The sequence below is a fragment of the Saccoglossus kowalevskii genome, chromosome 16 (assembly GCF_978046115.1).
Source record: "Saccoglossus kowalevskii chromosome 16, keSacKowa6.1, whole genome shotgun sequence".
NCBI classification, from domain to species: Eukaryota; Metazoa; Hemichordata; class Enteropneusta; family Harrimaniidae; genus Saccoglossus; species Saccoglossus kowalevskii.
In genome coordinates, this window is record NC_140656.1 from 9,316,210 (window position 1) to 9,335,517 (window position 19,308).

General features: G+C 35.7%; 3 protein-coding genes across 4 annotated transcripts in view; 2 read left to right on the forward strand and 1 right to left on the reverse strand.

Moving 5' to 3' along the window:
• LOC100367361 (uncharacterized) overlaps positions 1 to 8,868 on the forward strand; it is a 58,837-nt gene extending 49,969 nt beyond the window's left edge. The window contains exons 11-14 of one of the 2 annotated variants that reach the window (XM_006815748.3): positions 421 to 618; positions 1,119 to 1,410; positions 1,743 to 2,287; positions 4,476 to 8,868. In XM_006815748.3, coding sequence (XP_006815811.3) covers positions 421 to 618; positions 1,119 to 1,410; positions 1,743 to 2,287; positions 4,476 to 4,607 — 1,167 coding nt within the window. In that variant the 3' untranslated portion in view covers positions 4,608 to 8,868. The remainder of the gene's footprint in view (positions 1 to 420; positions 619 to 1,118; positions 1,411 to 1,742; positions 2,288 to 4,475) is intronic. The other variant, XM_085491736.1, reaches the window with a different exon arrangement.
• A 1,546-nt stretch (positions 8,869 to 10,414) lies between these two features.
• Positions 10,415 to 11,827, reverse strand: LOC100378015 (TP53-regulated inhibitor of apoptosis 1-like). The gene is made up of 2 exons (XM_002734163.4): positions 11,596 to 11,827; positions 10,415 to 10,927 (listed from the first exon to the last, which is right to left on the reverse strand). Exons 1-2 carry the CDS (start codon positions 11,740 to 11,742, stop codon positions 10,808 to 10,810), a joined length of 267 nt encoding a protein of 88 aa, XP_002734209.1. The 5' UTR covers positions 11,743 to 11,827; the 3' UTR covers positions 10,415 to 10,807.
• Positions 11,828 to 11,986: 159 nt separating this feature from the next.
• Positions 11,987 to 17,530, forward strand: LOC100367210 (glutamyl-tRNA(Gln) amidotransferase subunit C, mitochondrial-like). Its single transcript, XM_085491737.1, has 4 exons — positions 11,987 to 12,115; positions 13,795 to 14,015; positions 15,416 to 15,519; positions 16,573 to 17,530. The coding sequence occupies exons 1-4, from the start codon at positions 12,038 to 12,040 to the stop codon at positions 16,614 to 16,616; spliced, it is 447 nt and encodes a 148-aa protein (XP_085347863.1). The 5' UTR covers positions 11,987 to 12,037; the 3' UTR covers positions 16,617 to 17,530.
• Positions 17,531 to 19,308: the final 1,778 nt, after the last annotated feature.

Sequence of the window (19,308 nt, forward strand, 5' to 3'; positions counted from 1 at the left end):
CAGCTGTAAACAGGGTGAACTTCAGCTGCATTGTATGACATTCATTATATAAGAAGTGCTCCCCCACAATGCATTGCATATATGTACAATAACATGCTCAGTAGAGACAACTTTTAATTTGGCTGAAACTACTGTCATACCAGCCTGTAATAGGAGTAAGAGTGTGAATTAGACTTGTTAAATACCGTAAGTGTGCATAAGCCCAAAATTGCAGTTATTGTATAGTAGATTATTAATAAAATACAACTTTGACCACAAATAAACCTTTGTTATTTTACATACAATACTGATAGCGAAAATATGTTATGTATATTATACTCAACGAATAGTAGAAAGATTAAAAATGAAAGATGATTTTGAATATGTTATGTGAAGTACTTTAAATAGTTATGTGTTGTATTTCTTATTTATTTCTTGCAGCCTCAAGGTCAAAGGTCACCCCCATTTCAACAGAAGATGACTCCTCGTCCTCCAGGGCCCCAAAGAATTTTTATCCCAAGACCCCCTGCTCCGGTTCCAGGTTCCAGTCCTAATCCTGTTAACATAGTGACACCAGCTCCTCCACCGCCTGTCCCACATTATTCCCAGAATCCACCACAACATTCACCTTCACATCAGGTAAGTCTCGTCTTAGCATCACTTTTATCTGATTATAATGTTGTTCCAGTCCCCGGAAATGTTCTGAACATTTCATGTACATGAGGACTTTTGTAATGCAGTGGGTCGAGCTTGCAGTATTGTTCATCTCTGTATCAACTGTGGTTGATGCCTTGCCACTGTAATTGACCTTATTGCGGATGTTGATACGTTCAGCTACACTGTTCTATCGCAATGAATCATGGGTATTTATTTGCTATTGCTTGTGCGACTTTGCCATGAAAAATACCCACAATATTTTATGATTGAATAGTTTGCCTGAACACAACGCTATCCTGATTAAAATTAAAAAGCACTGCCTCAGAGATGAGATTTGATAGTAAATAACATAGCACAACTGTAGTATTGCTATAACAAGTGTAATATGCATGTCAGCTGACTCACACCATACATGCAATATACATACTATGTGATGCTGTGGTCAATATTCAAGGCTCTTACATCGTGTGGTTTCTTCATAGGAGTATCAGTATTACGACAATCAACAGCAGCCACAGACTCAGGAATCGACGGAAAGACCACTTCAAAGCGGAACTTTCTCAGGGCAGCACATGCCACCTCATGGTCACGGGGAAATGCAACCCTCGCCGTTACAACACAGCATTCCAAGACAGCTGGCACCATTACAACAACTCCCTGTAAAAAAGAAGAAAAAGAAAAAGAAGCATCATAGTTCTAGCAGCATTGGTAGTAGCGGCGACGGGCCACTCACAGCTAGAGGTGCTCCAACCGCTCCATTAGAACCAGTGCAAGGTATAGTATATAAGTTTACACATACAACGTCAATAGTTTTTGCTTATGTCATATGTCGCAACTGTTGCTATGACTACAGTTGGACCCTGGTCATGCCATAACGTAGTCTAAGTTGTTGACACTTAATCCTGCTGTAGCTTTCAGATCAGTGTGAAAACTTTAGTAGTTTCTGAATAATATCTTCCATACTTGATGACAAATTTCAGTTAAAGATCAAAGTGATATTTATATTTTCATTTTTGTTTGTTTTCAACATCAAATTTTATTGAAATCTTCATCATTACCATTCTGATTCTTTCCAATATCTATTAAAACTTGTATTCTACTTTTAGGACATGGTATTGGACCCCCTAGTCAGCAACCAAATGGGCCTGTATCACCCCGATCACATAACGCACAACCGTTTCACCAGTCCCCAACTGATAACCCACACCGGATCTCTAACAAGGGACCGGCGTGGGAAGTAGCTTGGGAACCAGTGCGTCCACAGGCACCAGTTCCTCCATTGACTCCAAGAGATGATGAAAGAGATGAGCCTCAATTTCTGCAACAACAACCAGCGCCACAACAACAACAACAACAACAACAGCATCGTCCCATGCCAAATCAACCACAACCGATGCCAAGAGGCAAGAAAGGTAACAAATTACAAGGGATGGAAAATGAGTTGGTACAAATGGAATCGACCAATATTAATGGGTACATGGAAGAGGGAGAAGAAGAAGATGAACCTGTAGAACAAAGGAGAACATTAGGGAGGGCAGTTATAGACGGGCCCAATCCAAAGGTTGGTAAAAGCCAAAGTGCCCGCAATCCAAGGCCTAAGTTGCTTGGGTCTTTGGCTAAAGAACCAGGCAGAGCTCTGATGAATGGACAGGTTGGTAGAATTCAGTCAGCCAGACAGTTGTTGTAACTATGTGTTGTTTTAAATGTGTTTTCATCTATAACATCCTGTTGCTGCCCATATATGGAAACCTATGATTGCCTTATTTGGAAAATGTTAGTCCCAGTGTCCTTATTTGGTGGCTTCCTTCACATTTAATTTTGAAAACAGTATCTGTGTAATACACAGACAAATATTTATATATGATTTTTCTATAATTTTTTTTGTTTCAATATTTTGTGTTGGCATACATTATGTTGTAGCCATATTTGGAATAAAATGTGTGGAAGTTCAACTTTAGATTGTGACAAGTTAGTTTATCAGCAGTAAGTCTTAAATTTCATGTTGTCATAAAAAAAAATTAAAAAAGAGAGAAAATGAGAAAAAACAAGCATTTCCTGTACTAAATCTTCATTGAGTGTTGTTTTCGTTTTGGCAAATTAATTTGTATATACATGTATATATTTGAAATCCACTGAATATTCTTGTGTTTCGGTATAAAAACTCAGCCCCACAATCTCCAAATGTGTGGACAATAGAATGTTATAGATGAATACTGAGTCTGGTGTTACTTTGTATCTGACTGACTGGAACGTCTCTCCTTCTCTGTCGACCACTCAAGTCTGCCTTCAAATTATTTATTTTGAAATATATTTGCATTTTGGCCTTTTGTTTTACTTATATGCTGCACAGAGTGAATTTTATTTATGAATTGAAATTTTTTTTAGCCTCTCCTAATGTTGCTTCATCTTCTACTCGGTCATCTGGGTCAACTTTGACCTCTGCTTGTCAGATTCATCTTCTTTATCTATTCATTAAAATAAATTTGCATATACTTCTTATATCTTCTCAATGTTGGTCAACACTTGTAGATAATGAGATGTTTTGTACTTACAAGGGACACTAAAGCGTTTATGTTGTTTGCATGTAGCAAGTGGGGAATCACTTACGAGCAGGGACTCGATAATAACGAAAGATAAGAACAGCTCGGACGTTTATATTTCTGACGTGTCGCCTCACTAGATACTGACGATGCCACCCAGGTGTTGATTTTCTGACATAATGGCGCACTCCTACAAGTGAACGTTGAACATACCGACCAACAAACTTAACAGTGCAGTGGCGCTCATACTGTTTTTATCTTTTGTTGTCACTGCGCGTCACTGCTCGTGAATGATTTCCTAGAGTAACAATAACATAAACGCTTCAGTGATCCTTGTTGTATCAAAATTTAGAAAAAAATTGGAATGTTGACTAACATTTTGGTGGACGAAAATTCTGGTAAAAATTTAATATATTCCATACTAATTTCATCTTTCTTTTGCATTTATTTATTATGCTATGAAATCACTAATGTAGCTGCATTTGTTAAATTTAACTGTTATATGTAGAATTAAGGAGTTTTGTTGATTTATATAACATCGACTAAATTAACCCAGTGTGGTTCTTCCTTGTGAATTCTGTGCCTTTCCAAGGAAACCATTTTATGTTAAGTTAAAGGTTATATTATTTATAGACAAATATCATGATTGTTTTTACTTTTCTTTATTAAAGTACTGTAATCTTTTTCATTTCACTTTTTATCTATTTATTTTGTGGAAGACAGATATGTTACTATGTGTATGACATACATTGTAGATTCAGTTGTTACTGTTGATGTATTGTTGTAACTGTTATTTAAAGTAGGATGTAGTCATACGAGTACATTGAGAAAATTTTCCATGTTGACAAATAATGTTGCATTTTATATTACTAACAGCCTATGAATAAGGATGGATATGGCTAAAAGAGTCTCTCGAAACAAGAATCTCTTAAAACTTTGCTAAGTTATTCTCATTCTCGCCTGTAATTGGCTATTTGAAAGTACTAAAAAAAAAACTTTTTTAATTATAATTTCAAAATGGCCGCCAGAGAAAGGCACTTAAATCTATGTCATTGTTTCCATGGAAACAAGTTTGGTAAACCTTTTCTTTATTTTTTTCTTTCCTTTATATGATGAACATTTTCCTAACGTAAATATTGTTACTTCTTAGCTGTGTCTATCCTTAACCCTCTGCGTGTCTCTGTAAGTAAGACATTATTTCAAATTTAAATGTCACTGTTTATTGTCAGTATTAATGTGCCAGAAATCCAATGCCCCAGTGTTTTTTTGCTAATAATATTGTTAATTTCTTTTTCACAGGAAATGCCAGTTATAAGGCGAGATGTTAAAGGAATGACGCAACCAAGGCCGAAAACACATACGTATTCACCTCAGCGGTACCGCAGTGCGTCACATCATCCTGTTCCTGCTCCAAGGCCACCAAGAACTTGAGTTTTTGTTCTCTTGATTTCAAAGAGGTTGCCAAACATAATATTTTTGTATTTTGTTTTTCATCCGACAAATATACTCTTCGACTTTGGTACCTCCACTGTGACGATACAAGGCATTCCATTGTAGTAGTCAGCTGGCGCATCGTTATGTAGGTTTCACTGGAGACAAGGAACATACAAGATTGCTGTTAAAAACTGAAATTGTTCAAAGACAAGGAATGCAGGATTGTATTGATTTGCATACACGTTGTTACAACAGAAGATGAATTTTCCTCAAGAACATCAGGAATCTGCTACTTCTTTGATTTTTTGTTGCAGCATTTTTCGTATTCCTTGGCTATCACGCATTTGCAAGTATATATATAAAAATAGATAGTGTCTTTACATTTTTTTTTGCGCTGTTTCTGTAGTTATATAACAGACTTGTTAATGTATCTGAGGATAGCTATGGATAAAGTTGTAAAAATTATTTTTTTCTATTGAACTATACCTCAGTTTTAACAATGATGTATACTACGACAAAAGAGAGAAGAGAGAATTATTGCTATGTGCTGGCTATAGAGGGCGCACTGTTGTACAGACCACTTTCCTCAAAGTTGATAAGCACACATACCGGATATAGGGTGCAACTTGTACAAGTTATATTGCTCTTGTGGATATACAAATCGACGCGACAATTTAAAATTGCCTTTCACCATATATCAGCTGGCTGGCATATTTGTGTTTGAAGACATGATAATGGCAGATATCTTGCTTGCACCCTCGTCTCACTACAGGAAAGTGGTTTATACGACACTATTGCATTTTGTTAGCTCCAGAGGGTGCACTGTTATAAACTCTGAACCTACTGCTTGTGTCAGGATTTTAAAATATACAGCAGGATGTTATACACTGCATTTTAAATGGTAACCAGCCATGGCAAATACATGGCTATTTTGACACTTCTTTCAATATAAGACGACAAAAAAACTAAATTTATTGTAATAAATTGGCCCAAATTCCATTATCACCAAATCTATTGAAATAGTGTGAAGTATTTTTGTGTGTGCACCGGACCACCAGCGGTTAAAAATGGTCTATTAGTCGTAAGAAAGCACAACAATGACAAATGTCTTCGCAAATCAAAATTTCATTTATCAACCGAGTATAGCTGACAGCCACCATTGTGCCCGGCATTGCGTAATTCACTGATTATTCCTACAACTAATCCTCTTGTACTTTACGTGTAATGTACGCTAAAATTAAAGATCAAGGTTCATAGTGCGTTGAACCCACCCATCCGTCCATCAATCGAAAATCCATCCAATAAATCAACTCACTGCAGTAATTCTCTTTTTCAAATACTCTTGATAAACTTAAATTGCTATGTACATATCATTTTCCTGAAATTTACTCAGTGTAGTGTTTATATTGTTTGTAAATAATCCGTCCTGAACAATATTAATAAGTCTGTTATGTGCTCTATACTTCTTGATTCAACCACCATATTGTTGGATTTTTTCCCGTCCACGTTATGCAAAAGAGTAGGAGTAGTAGAAAGGGTAGCCATTCGCTCACCCCATAGTATCTATGAAATGAACACTTTCTGTCAAGAGATGTAGATTCCAAATGTAAATTTTAAAATCTGCATTGGGTCTATTTTGCTAAAGCCTCGCCAAGAGAATTGATAACAAGTCACCGTGACTTTCAAATGCAACTGTTTATATACTTAGCTCAAAGTAGTTAGGAATCCCCCATGTTAGGTACGAGCGGAATTAATAATGCTAACTCAAATGCACTTGTAGTTGAGGAAATATATTATTCATTATATTGTGAAGATAGAGCTGACATTGAAATTAATTGTCTAGTCTAGGAGTTCCTGTTTCTGACTTATGTCAGAATTCAGTGAGAATAAATTCTGTCAAAAGTAACTATATTTTTCTTATAATAGACTTGCTGTGAAAGAACAACAAATATTAGTGTTGCATCTGTGCAGTGTACTTTTAAAAAGTTCTTAAACGTTTTTATCTTATTTTTTAAAGCACAATTTTTCTTGCATATCAAACTGTTTTTCATATTTAATGTATAATTAATTACAACGTATGCATAGTTGATTTTTCTTTTATAAATTATTAATAATAATAAAAAAAAAACTTGTTTATACACTGTACTGTGATAAAATCTGTAAATAATGAGAAAAAATAGTATATGTATTTTTAGAAATATTGCAAATAATAGAAATTTAATTTTTCTAACTTTTTAGAAGAAAATATGTACCTGAGAATTCTAAATATAGAGATATACATATTCATGGGAATTTTCACTGGAGATGTAGATATTGTTACATTTTATCACATTTTTAAAAATATGTGTATAGATTACATAACTAAGTTATTTTTGTTGACCCCCCCCCCTACCACATTTTTTTGTATCCTAATTTTGGTCAGTTGGTCTATCATTTTAGTGTAACAGTGTACTGTGGTTTTAGATATTGTGATGTGATTTTAAAGCATTTTATTCCAAGTTTCAATTTCCGATCTAAAAATGTGGTTGTTGGAATTGGTTGAAATTTGTAAACAAAAAGTTGTTTTATAACAAAAGAAAATATGTAAATTCTAATATTTTTTTGTATTCCACTTTTGTTATGTACAGTATAAGGGCTGCTCATTTGTTTTTTGATCCTTGTAAATATAAATATAAAATAGCTGAATCCAGAAACAAACCTGAATTAGATGTTAATTATTCTTAAAAAAAAGGATTCACTTCCAGTTCATCTGTTAACCTGAACTGGAAAGGAATTATACTTACCATTTACACTTTCTGAAATTTAGCATCATTTACCATAAAAGCCTAATACTGTATGAATTGTTGTGTATGAAGGTTAGGTTTTTAAAAAATCACATACCACAACAGATACAACTTACAAACTAAATGTATTAAACCATAAATAAAACAGTTATGTAACAAAGTATTTGTACCTAATATTATATTTAAGCTGCTGTTATTTAGGTGTGTTTTATATCCAAAACAGGTTGCCAAATTGTAACACAGAGGTCAGTTTTCAATCGCTAAGTTGTTGTACTCTATTAGAACCCTGTGTGACTGTGTTGTGCTCGGATTATACACGTTATTCTTGAAACATTTATTGTACAGTCCAGAGATCATTGACATCTTGTATTTATAAGTTTGTTTGAGTGTAATTCTTCGCCTGGGCGTGCAGTCAGGACAAATTAGTGGATATAACAAGAACATTATCTGTTTCATATTGCAAACAGATCTGTCTGACTTCTTGAATTAGTCTGAACATGGCTGAACCTTTTCACCACCAGATTCCTCTTTTCATCACGAATTTACAAAATAGTCCTGTTTATAGTCTGCACTATCCTATAGAAGGTTGGGACAACAGTAGCCAAATTTTTATAGTGAAAATTTACTCAAATGAGGGTTGATTACCACAAATATTGAAGAATATAAGAAAAAGTACAGACAAATTTGGGTGAGAAAGTCTGGTGGTGAAAAGTTTAAACCTGGCACTTAGGCTTCTCAGGTTGCTTACCAGCCCACACTTTTGTGATATATTGCAACAAATAAGAACCCACGTATGTTTTGTGTGTGTAAAAACAAATAACAAAGCACCATGTATTCATAATTAAAGGTGAATACACTCACCTCATCACTGGTAGCATTGTATTATCTACCGTGAGGCTCTCATTACCTCCAAGAAAATCTTGTATATTGAAATATGTTGTTATTCTGTAGACTTCTATGAGGGGCAAGGTGGTGTAATCACCTTTTTAACGTTATTACATTGGACAGAGATACATTTTCTGTATTGTACAAAATGTGGATATTGCTTGTATCCAAGCAGCTTGACTACCTGTACATTTCTTCATAAAAAGACAGTTGCCTAATACCGTGAATCTCACGTCAGGTACTCATTCATTCGTATTCAGTACTCGTCATGCAACAGCGCAATAAATTTGATAAGGTATCAATATCAGTGGTAGCTTTTTGTCCACTCATTTGTGATACACTCCTCTAATCTAGCGACTCAATAAAAACAATGAAGCAGTGTCTGGGTAACAATGCCAATATCTCGGCTTTCTTAGAATCTTGTTACAAGCCTCTATTTATGCGATAGCTTTAATGTATGTATTTGGTGGTTTATTCCGGAGAAGAAATCAACAGTTGTGAAGACTTGCTGGCATTTAATATTTCTTGATTGTAAAATTGACAACAAATATCACCATCATTACATAAATTAAAAATTTTTGATCAATTGATATTCAGCGTTTGTGTGGTATTTAAATGTGCTGTCACTTTCTTGGTCAAGTCTGCATCAGAATTCCCAAGCATAATCGAAATGACAACAAGCTGAGATAGCTCCCCTGTTAGCAATGAACACTTCATGAACATAACACGAAATGAACAAATCTGAGAGAGGTCCACCTGAGGTACTTGTATGTTTAATATCAAAGCAATCAGTGGTTTTTAAGTCGAAAATATTACTTTTTAACAGAAATATTCATCTAAATTAGAGAATTAAAGATATGGAATAAGAGAGGTCTACCCAAGGTACATGTACACCAAGAATCAAAGCGATCAGACTTGTAGTTTTCAAGGAGAAGTCGAGAAAGTAAAAAGTTGACGTGGATGCCAACTGATTTTCAGATCTTTTCTTTAGTTTTATTGTGGTAATGCGATAAATATGTGAAAATATTTGAGAATTCAGTATTGTTATGAATAAGTACGGCTTGCAGTAATATGGAAAAGAGGTAAACCCACAGGAAGTAGGACATTATTGACAAGCGTTCTAGCTAAAAAGTAGAACAAGCAAAAGTCTCAGCTATTTCCTGGTTAATATATTAACTGTACAATAAATTTTCCCAAATTCTTAAGATTACGTACGAGAAGCTTGAATTATAGCCAAAATGAATGGGAAAAACAATGTCAGCAAAGTATTCCTAAATGACTAAATCTGACCTCAACTTTTATGTAGAAGTACATGGGCTGGCAAAATGAAGGTTAAAGTTGGATATTCTCTTATACTTTATTGGAAGTCTGGCATTTTGTTTTGCTCAAGATAGCTGAATAGGCAGCTTGTGTGTCACTGTGTGAGCTCTAGACTCAGATTGTGTGGCTTCTTAGCATAGTGAAGCATTTCATCTTTAATCTATACAAGTCTTAGAAAAATTTGATCAAAGAAGGGGATTTTACTTGAAAAAACATCATACTGTCATATTTGCTCTCTTAGTAGCACATGCATTTAGGTCTCATGCCACTAATCAACTAATGGCTGCTCGTAGCCCTCAATTTAAATGCCTTGCAAGAACCAATGACATTTTTTAAATATTTTTTTTCTCCGGTGCTTCCTGTTTGAGGGCGTAATCACTTGGGTCAAAGGTGAGACCAACATGTGGTCTTTTCTTTACTACTTAGCGGCTGTGTACCTGTGGGTTTATTCTGTGTGTACTTGGATGTTCTAATCTTGGTGTTTTTCCAGTGATTTCTCTAGGTGCAATCCAAATACAGTAGGTGTGTCTTGTTTACCTGAGATTTGTAAGAGTTTGAGCTGGCCAACATGTTAGTTTTTTTCATGTGGTTGATTACTGGCATGTTGATTTCCCATTTTTGAGCCATGTTTTCAACTTTGTTCATCATTTTCATATAGCAATCTCATCATATGTTAACATTGTCGTCTATGGAAATTCAATTAGTGGTATGAGCCCTTAGGTAAATTACAGGTGTTTTATGGGTAAAATAAATTACAGGTGTTTTATGAGTGTCATATTTTAATGATTCCATATACCCCCGGTAGAACAAAAGTAATTTGGGGTTTATATGTGTTTCTATTTGAGATGCACATCTAATAGAACAAATACAGTATAGAAGAAAACACCTGCTGAATCATGTCATTTTAAATCTAGTAAACTGAACGTTCACTGTAGCACTTGAATACTTTGTTTTCTAAAGCATGCACTTTAACAGGCATTCATGTGCTGAAGTGAATTCATTTTGTTTTAAGTAACTCTCGTAAAATACTTGTGTCATTTGTTTTAAGTCTGATTCATCACCAATACACCAATAGTTGCAGTGATTACAGTACAACTTGAGTACAATAGGTATATTGTGTTTCTAGACATTGGCCTGGAATGCAGTCTTCTCCCATTTGCAGATAACACAGAGAATACCAATCTTCTCAATATCAGTCTTGTATACGTGTTATGATTCAGTCTTATCGGTCTCCTTTTTCTTTTTTGGTAAAGGCTTTTTTTCAAATTCAGTTCCAAGTATATCTTTATCCATCTCTTCTAGATCTAGGTGTTTATTTTTCATGGCAGTCTGAGAAAAAAAACCCCACATTTCTGATGATTGAAACTGTCAATTGAAAACTTAATGGAAGACTTTTAATGAAATAACGTTCATTGTTGTGTAAGTTACTTTTAAAAATTCAGACAGTATTTTGCTGTGATGTCATTGGGGCTGAGGAATGTTCTCCTTTCTCGCACTTGGGGATTCAGTCAGTTGACGTCAGTTGGGGCACCCACAAAGTTCCAATGACACCAAAACACTACTGTCATATTATCCGGTGAATTTTGTGATATCAACACAAATCTGTCCACTCATAATGTGTGAATAAAGTACTAGTAATTTGAGTCAATTCACATCATTAACGCTGCCATATCAGTGCGATCACCATGGTTGACAAGGCAAACACACATTGAGATGGCCTCTGATTGGTCCCTTAACTACTAATGATCGGTGCAATAGACGTAAATTCACCAATATGAGGCGAGCTAGACTTTCTTCCCATGATTCACCAGGCGGAGTAGATTGGAAACTGATATGGCGACGTTACCGACTCAAATATCACATAAACTAGTGACGATGTTATCAGAATAATATATTTTGCCATACGATCGTCTTTATATAGGAATACCAGACACTTTGAAACATCGTTGAGGGAAGTTGACGGACAGCTTCGTGAACGTAAACAAAACAGTACCCACCTTGACACATGTTTGATATTTTTTGAAAATCTTTTTGCACGGATCTCTGTAATAGTCTCCCTTGAGATACCTTTCTGTAAACCATTTGTTAAAACACGCGTCATATTCCCTCTTTAGGTCGTTGCAATCTTCACCAACGCTATTCATTTTGAGCGTACGATGACACAGCTGTGCCTTGGCACACCTTTACGGAAATAGATACATCGTCCCATAATGCACCACTGCAAAATAGTGATTACTAAAATCTGTAAATAATTTTGGCTCTCACTTGTGCACAGTAGTTCGGTAAATCAAGTTATAATTTAATGTTATGTAGAACAACAACTCTTTTATGTTAGTTAACATAATAAGTGCTCGGAGTAATACATATAGGCACTACTTTGTGAGTAGACCCAAAGCTAAAATGGCTGCTTTCACAAAATAAAACGTGCGTTTAATTTGTATGAATATGCTGACTAAAGTTGTATATTTTGTAACCAGGTCATTGCCATGGTTGGCGGTCAGGGGAATGTCATCTAAGGTATAGTGTTTATCAACCTTTCAACAATTATACTAACAAGAAAATGACGAAACTGTAAGCAAGAGTTTCATCATGTGTATGCACAGGTGAATGGGGCTCAACGTGTTTACGTGCAAACATGTATTTCGGTTGTCTGGTTACAGCAATTTGAAACGCAATTGGCGCCCTCTGTCGTCAAACACTTATTTATCAGAAAACGCCCCCCCCCCCCCCCCATACGGTGACTTGTTAGAGCCATTCACTGTTTTTTCAATTTCTCACATTTTTACATGTATTTTTCGCCTTCATTTAGAATTTCCGACAATTTCACTTTAATTTACGCCTCGGTGGAAATATTTAAACCGTGGTTTTTATTATTATTTTTTTTTTTATAACCTTTTATATTATATTTATTTGTATTTTAGTTTGAATATGTTGATTTTTTGGTTTTTCTTGCCGTTAATCAGGTAACGAATAAATATAGTATAAAGGGTTATAAAAAAAAAAGAAATAGAGCCTCGTACCTACATCAGATTTTAATCAGATGGGACTCTTTGAAACGCTATTTCTTGCATTTTGAGGGGCAAATTTTGCTGACACAAAGGGTTTTAGCTTGATTTTTCTGGGGGGTGTCGCCCCTCGAAAAAATGCCACTGACCTGTCAGAAGAAATTTTGATCTCAAGGTATCACTATATTCAGGGTTCTCCCCACGCTGGACGGCGGTGGACGGGGCCGTCCGGCACTCAGAATTAGCGACCGGCACACATGGCTGCCGTCCGGCACTATTGTTTTTGTACAGGACGCAACAAACGCTCTGAGAGACAAAAGAATGTTTGAGCGGATAACAAAGCTTTGGTTGTGTCACCAATTAAAAAAACAATAGGCGTGAAGCTCAACTCAAAGAGTTGGCGACGTAAGAGGCAATCAACACTAGTAAGTGTGGAACCTTAGCACGGCAGTAACACACAGAAAAGTGGATTGCCGTACCCATATTTTTACTGCCAGGGTGGCGTCAAATATATAAAATCGATATCGGTAAAACCATTCGTCAAAACATAAGGTCAATGGTTGAAACCAAGTTAACGCCATGACTTGTAGCGGCAACATCGTCACTATATATATAGTACATTGTTTGATATATTGCTATGTACACTGTTGTACTTCCAATGTATATCTTTCTTTTATTATTATTATTATGATTTATTTCACAACTTGGAATAATACATTACAAAAAAATATGTAGAACTATTCAACATGTTGTGAGCAATAGATGGATTAGTTTTCTGCTTTAGAAAGACACAAGTCATTGCAGTGAGTAGTGTTTCATATGCATTTCTGTGACATTATAAAATACATTTTTTGGGAAATTCTTACCTGCTCTTTGAGAGTGAAACATTCATTTGTTTCTCACAATAGAAAGTAAGGAATCATCAATAAAATAGGAAAGAGAAAATATGTGGGGGGGGGGTTCTCTGAATAAAATATGGTACGCAAGCTGAAGTAAAAAAAACATGCAAAAACGGTGTTATTTAGGTATTTGACGTGTACTGTGTTGAGGCATATAAAATGTGAAAAAAAAGATATCTGCACTTGAATAGGAGTTTAATTTTACAAATTTTGAAAAGCTATACTTCAGCATGTGTACCAGGTCTGACTTGGAGAATCCCGTTTCGAAAAATATGGTACTTGTATATTTCAGATTCCCAAAGAACCCACATGGGATGAGATTGATCCAGACAAGTTACCAGATGAACGAAAGATAGATTCTGAAACAGTGCGTAAATTGGAGAGATTAGCACTAGTCAAGTTTAGTGATGAAGCTGGTATAGAAAGGTTATCACGAGCGGTAAGATTTGCTGATCAGTTATTACTAGTAGACACAGAAGGCGTGGAGCCAATGGACACAGTTCTAGAAGACAGGTAACCATTACATTTTTATGAATCCTCTGATGTTTTGCTGTTACTTCAAGATCTTTTTACGATCGCTCATATCTGTGATATTATAAATCATAAATATTTATGATATTATTCAAAATGAAAGTTGAGTCTTTGTGTGTGCAGTATCCAATTTGTCTCTGTGTGGCACAGACTAGTAAATTGTGACTCTTTACACAAAATTATTTTGTATAATCTTGAAAATAAAAAAAAAAGCATCTTGAGTCTCAGTCGCAAGACTTTTTACAACCCAAATATTGTTTAATTCTCTTGTATTCAGTTTAATAATGGAACACTATTTGAATGTAAAATCAAGTAGAATTGCTCTCTCTCAATGAGATCTCATTGTTGAAGTGATCTGTCGCCCTCTAGTGACAAATTGTTGCAGCGATCTGTCTTTGCTGGTTCCTGGCGTCCTTTGCGAATGGCAAGTAGGACGCAGGTAACTAGTAATCGCCATATTGTTCTATTTGGGCCGGTTTTTCACTGAGTGACGTAATATGAAAACATTCCAAGTTCCGTTCTGCGAAAATTTGTCTGTAATATTACAATAAATCCATGCTCATACATACATACTGCCTGCTTAGATTTACATATTTGAGATGTTTTTGACATTCCTCGCTGTTTCTGTGCAAATTTATAACAAAAGAAACAGTTTTTTATTCGCCCAACTTTCGAAAGTAAAAGGAAACTCCTGAACGGCCACAAACTTAAGCGCTTACGTCAGGTAACCAAGGGAAATAGAACAAGCAACAAGAAAGTGATGGAACAATCATAATGCCGGATTCGTTACTGGTTACTGGCCTCTTGTGGCTTGGTACACCATGACACTCGAGGCGGGAACCAGCCAATTACCCTCTAGTGACAAATTGTTGCAGTGATCTGTCGCCCTCTAGTGGCAAATTGTTGCAGTGATCTGTCACCCTCTAGTGATAAATTGTTGCAGTAATCTGTCACCCTCTAGTGACAAATTGTTGCAGTGATCTGTTGCCCTCTAGTGACAAATTGTTGCAGTGATCTGTCACCCTCTAGTGACAAATTGTTGCAGTGATCTGTCGCCCTCTAGTGACAAATTGTTGCAGTGATCTGTCGCCCTCTAGTGACAAATTGTTGCAGTGATCTGTCACCCTCTAGTGACAAATTGTTGCAGTGATCTGTCACCCTCTAGTGACAAATTGTTGCAGTGATCTGTCACCCTCTGGTATCAAATTGTTGCAGTGATCTGTCGCCCTCTAGTGACAAATTGTTGCAGTGATATGTCGCCCTCTAGTGACAAATTGTTGCAGTGATATGTCACCCTTTTGTCACCATTCCTTCTCTAAAGTGTATGGAAATTTGACAACCTCCAAATTGGTTTATGCACATATCAACTGTTATTTTTTTAGAGCTTTGTATCTACGTGAAGACATAGCCAATGAAGGTTTCTGTATGGAAGAAGTTATGAAAAATGCTGAAAAAACCTTTGAAGAATATTTTGTGGCTCCTCCAGGTAAATAAAACTCCTTGCTCTTACCGACGGCCTACGCCAACTTAAATTCCCCAAAGTGAGGAGGCCGCAATACACACCAGCTGTGTCTGCCAACTGAAAACTATCTTAGAATAAATTGTGTGGTGCTTTAAATATTCAATCTATTTATAATAGTGGCACATGTTTATGTAAATTATATTACTCATGGTCATGTGACTGGCGTTGATTCATTTCTGTAAAACCTTTGTCTTATGCAGATGTTAAACTTGTCACAATTGTATTCATATGTGGAGTGAAATTTCTTCAGATAACCGGCATTGTCTCAGCTACATAACTGTGGTGTATTTTGTAAACCAATACCATATCTTGCACCTTAGCTAAACCTGTGCAGGTCACAGAGTTCTACAACTATTGAAAATGTTGGCCAAGGAAGGTGTTCGTCTCCACAACGTGCATCTGCTTCAGAATGGCTGATCATCATTTTCCTGATAAAAATGCATTATGAATGTCTTGTGCAGAATAAAGGAAGGAATTGCACAAATAAACTGGCTCCACTTTGTATAATGTCTGTCACATGAGCGTAAAGCATTATTTGGCACTAATGTTGACAGTCACTAAAAAATAGACAGGTTCTTGTCATTGACGAGCTGTCTTTTTTTCATGTGAAAACTGTGTAAATATGAAAGTTGGGGCGACTGTGAACTCAAAATTAATCTATCGCAAACAACATGGCACCTTATTAGTTACTACTACTTACTACTCTTCGATGAGAATGTTTTCACCAAGCATAAAAAAGATAGTTGTTCCCAAAATTATTAGGCATAGACGACAATGCATGCTGTGATGTTGTCAATCCGATATGTACTCACTGCTTTATCGGGCAGTGTCATTGAAATGGGATTAATCCTCATAACTACTTTGGCGAGCTACACTAATTTCCACTATATACTGGTACAAATCTTCAACTTTCAACAAAGTCAGCTTATGTTATACACTCCACAATTTTTGTTTCTGTCAAACAAGAAAATGCAAGAGAAAGGTTTTTGTTGACATTCTAAATGATTTTGTCTACAGGTAACATTCCACTTTCTTCTGTAAAGGATAAAGGATTCAAGTGAAGTGGACTTGTGACGAGTCAACATTGTACCACACCATCCAAGTTAAAGTCAAGTCTGGGCTGTAGTATGCAACTTGTCACCATAACGTCTAGCGTAAAGAGCCCTGTGATTGCATTAGACTCGTGTTTATAAATCAAGTTTCCCTTTTAAAACTTAGACTTCAAGGACATTTGTTAAATGCCCAGATTAAATTGTATTCAATGAGAAAAATGATTCACAAGAAATTGATAGAGATACAGCATTAGCACCATATATAATTATACTGTACCTTGTCTCAAATATGCTTAGTTTTTATAGCAAACAGTTTTCAATCATTCAATTGTTTGTCAGCATTTACTAGGAAAGTACTCATTTATTTTTCTAAACATTCAGTGTGTGCTAGTTTCTATGTTCTGAACAATGTCCGTTTACTAAAAAAGGAGTTTCGTTGTTGAAAACTTTCTGTATTTACTAGTACACTGAACGAGACTGCTATCACACTATGCGTAGAGTACAATTTTCCCCTCTACTATTTAAATAAGTAACACCATGGATGAACCAATGACAGATCAATAAACTATGTGAAGGCATGACCACTCTATTGAATGAGTGAACCAGGTGATTTATGATGAAACACAACATACGCCAGGTCATTAACCTTCTATATCTTGCTGCACAATATGCAAAAAAAAACACTTGTCAAATTTGCTGTATACCGGGGTAACTTTGTTATAGTATCCCTACGTGCATGTGAACACTTTTTGAGCTTTGGTTATACTATTCAACATACATGTAATCAATTGAAATCCCCAAAGTGCACGTTTCTCAGTAATATTTATAATCAACTTTAAACCTGATCAGTGACTTCGCATGTCTATACACATTTGACATAATTTGTACAAATAGATGAAATAAAGCTAGATATTTCATACGTCCCTTGGAGGTTTTCTTTGACGAAGTCCTGCTGGTGCATCTCAGTGTCAAGTAAACATCCTTTGTAGTGTGAACCACAACATCATTGCCTTTTACAGCAGACACAAACTAGATTCGTACAGGGAGATTGCAATACAGCAAGGGACTTTTCTAGTATCGCTATTTAATGATCAGTTGTGAAAACAATTTGCTGCATTTTCAAACAATCTTGCTTACCCTGGCGCAACTTGATTTTAGACCATTTTTATCTAGGTATGTACTCCACATTGTCAGTTTTCATTTATAGTAAACCCATGCCAAGGTAAAATCACATTTTGCTTACAGTTAACTCCAAATTGGATTTTGCAAAGGATTGTGGGATAGTAGTGTTTTCTATAGAATCCCATGTTAAAATCAGCTTTTTTTTACCTCTTACTTTCAAGCAATACTTTAGTTTCTTTTTTAAAGTCATATTGTTGGACTGAACATTAATTTTACTGGAAAGATTTACTGTTTTTGACTGCAAGTTGTCTTAATGTAGAAACCAGAGATGGGCAAGTGTATTCAATTTCTACTCATTCATACTTCAAAATACTTTATTTTTGCTGAAGGAACGATTCAGTGAAAATAAAATCCAGGAAATGTACATTTTTTTCTAGTTTACATTCAACTTGCCAAAAAACAGTGAAAATAAATTCCATACAAAACCAAAAAGTCCTTTCAGCAAAAATTAATTCCAACTAAAATAAAGTATTCTACAGCATTTGTTTCATTTTACTAAAAAATTTTGGCCAATTTTAAACCAGATTTAGAAGACATTTTGAAGCCCTTGTACACAGAAACAAAGTCCTACAACAAACGTTTCAGCTCACTGCCTCAAGATTTATCTTCGGTGACTATTCAAACAAGTCCTCGTTTTACTCCATACTTTTAACTGGGGTGTGAAATAAACAAGTGAACTTGCGGTCGATAGAGCTCTGCTGTTATTGACAAGTGCAGAGGCAGCTACGAGGTGGATAGGAGAAGTGGAATCCGACAGTTTAGTAATTGTGGTAATGATCACTTAGAAGGGCACATCCCGCAAGTTCAAACGTATTTGTTTATGTAATGCATGGATGGATGTATACTGTAGAATACTTTATTTTCGCTTGGAATTTATTTTCTCTGAAGGAATGATTCAGTGAAAATAAAATCCAGCGAATATACATTTTTTCCTATACTTTACATTAAACTTGTCAAAAATCAGTGAAAATAAATTCCACACAAAACACCTAGGTCTTTTCAGGGAAAATTAATTACAGCTAAAATATTTTACAGTAATTGATGTAGAGGAAACATGAAGGTGTCACCACTACCAGTATGTTTTTGATTACAAAGTTAAACATACAACCTTGAGATGCCTGCCTCGTAGATTTTGAGAGGCGTTTTAGTCCCACACTGTTCAGTATCTCCCACATAAAAGCGTATAAACCTTGACCTGAACATTTCTGGAAAACATTGGCCCATCCAGTTCATTTTGCCAAGAGGATGTGTACAGAGTAAGCCTAGCTTCCAAGTGATAGTCTACTGGAGCCCATGCACTATACATAGCAAATGCTTTGTATGGTAAAGTGAAAAAAATAAAACCATATCGCCAAATAAACTTGAGGACCAGTCTACATTATGAATTTTAAAGCAAGGCGCCAAAATGAGCTCAAATTGCACTAAAATAGACACTTGGTAGACCGACAACATATGGACGAGTGTCAACTCATGAGCTCCGCTTGGTCATCTTTGATGACAGCGGAGCTAAAAAAAACAG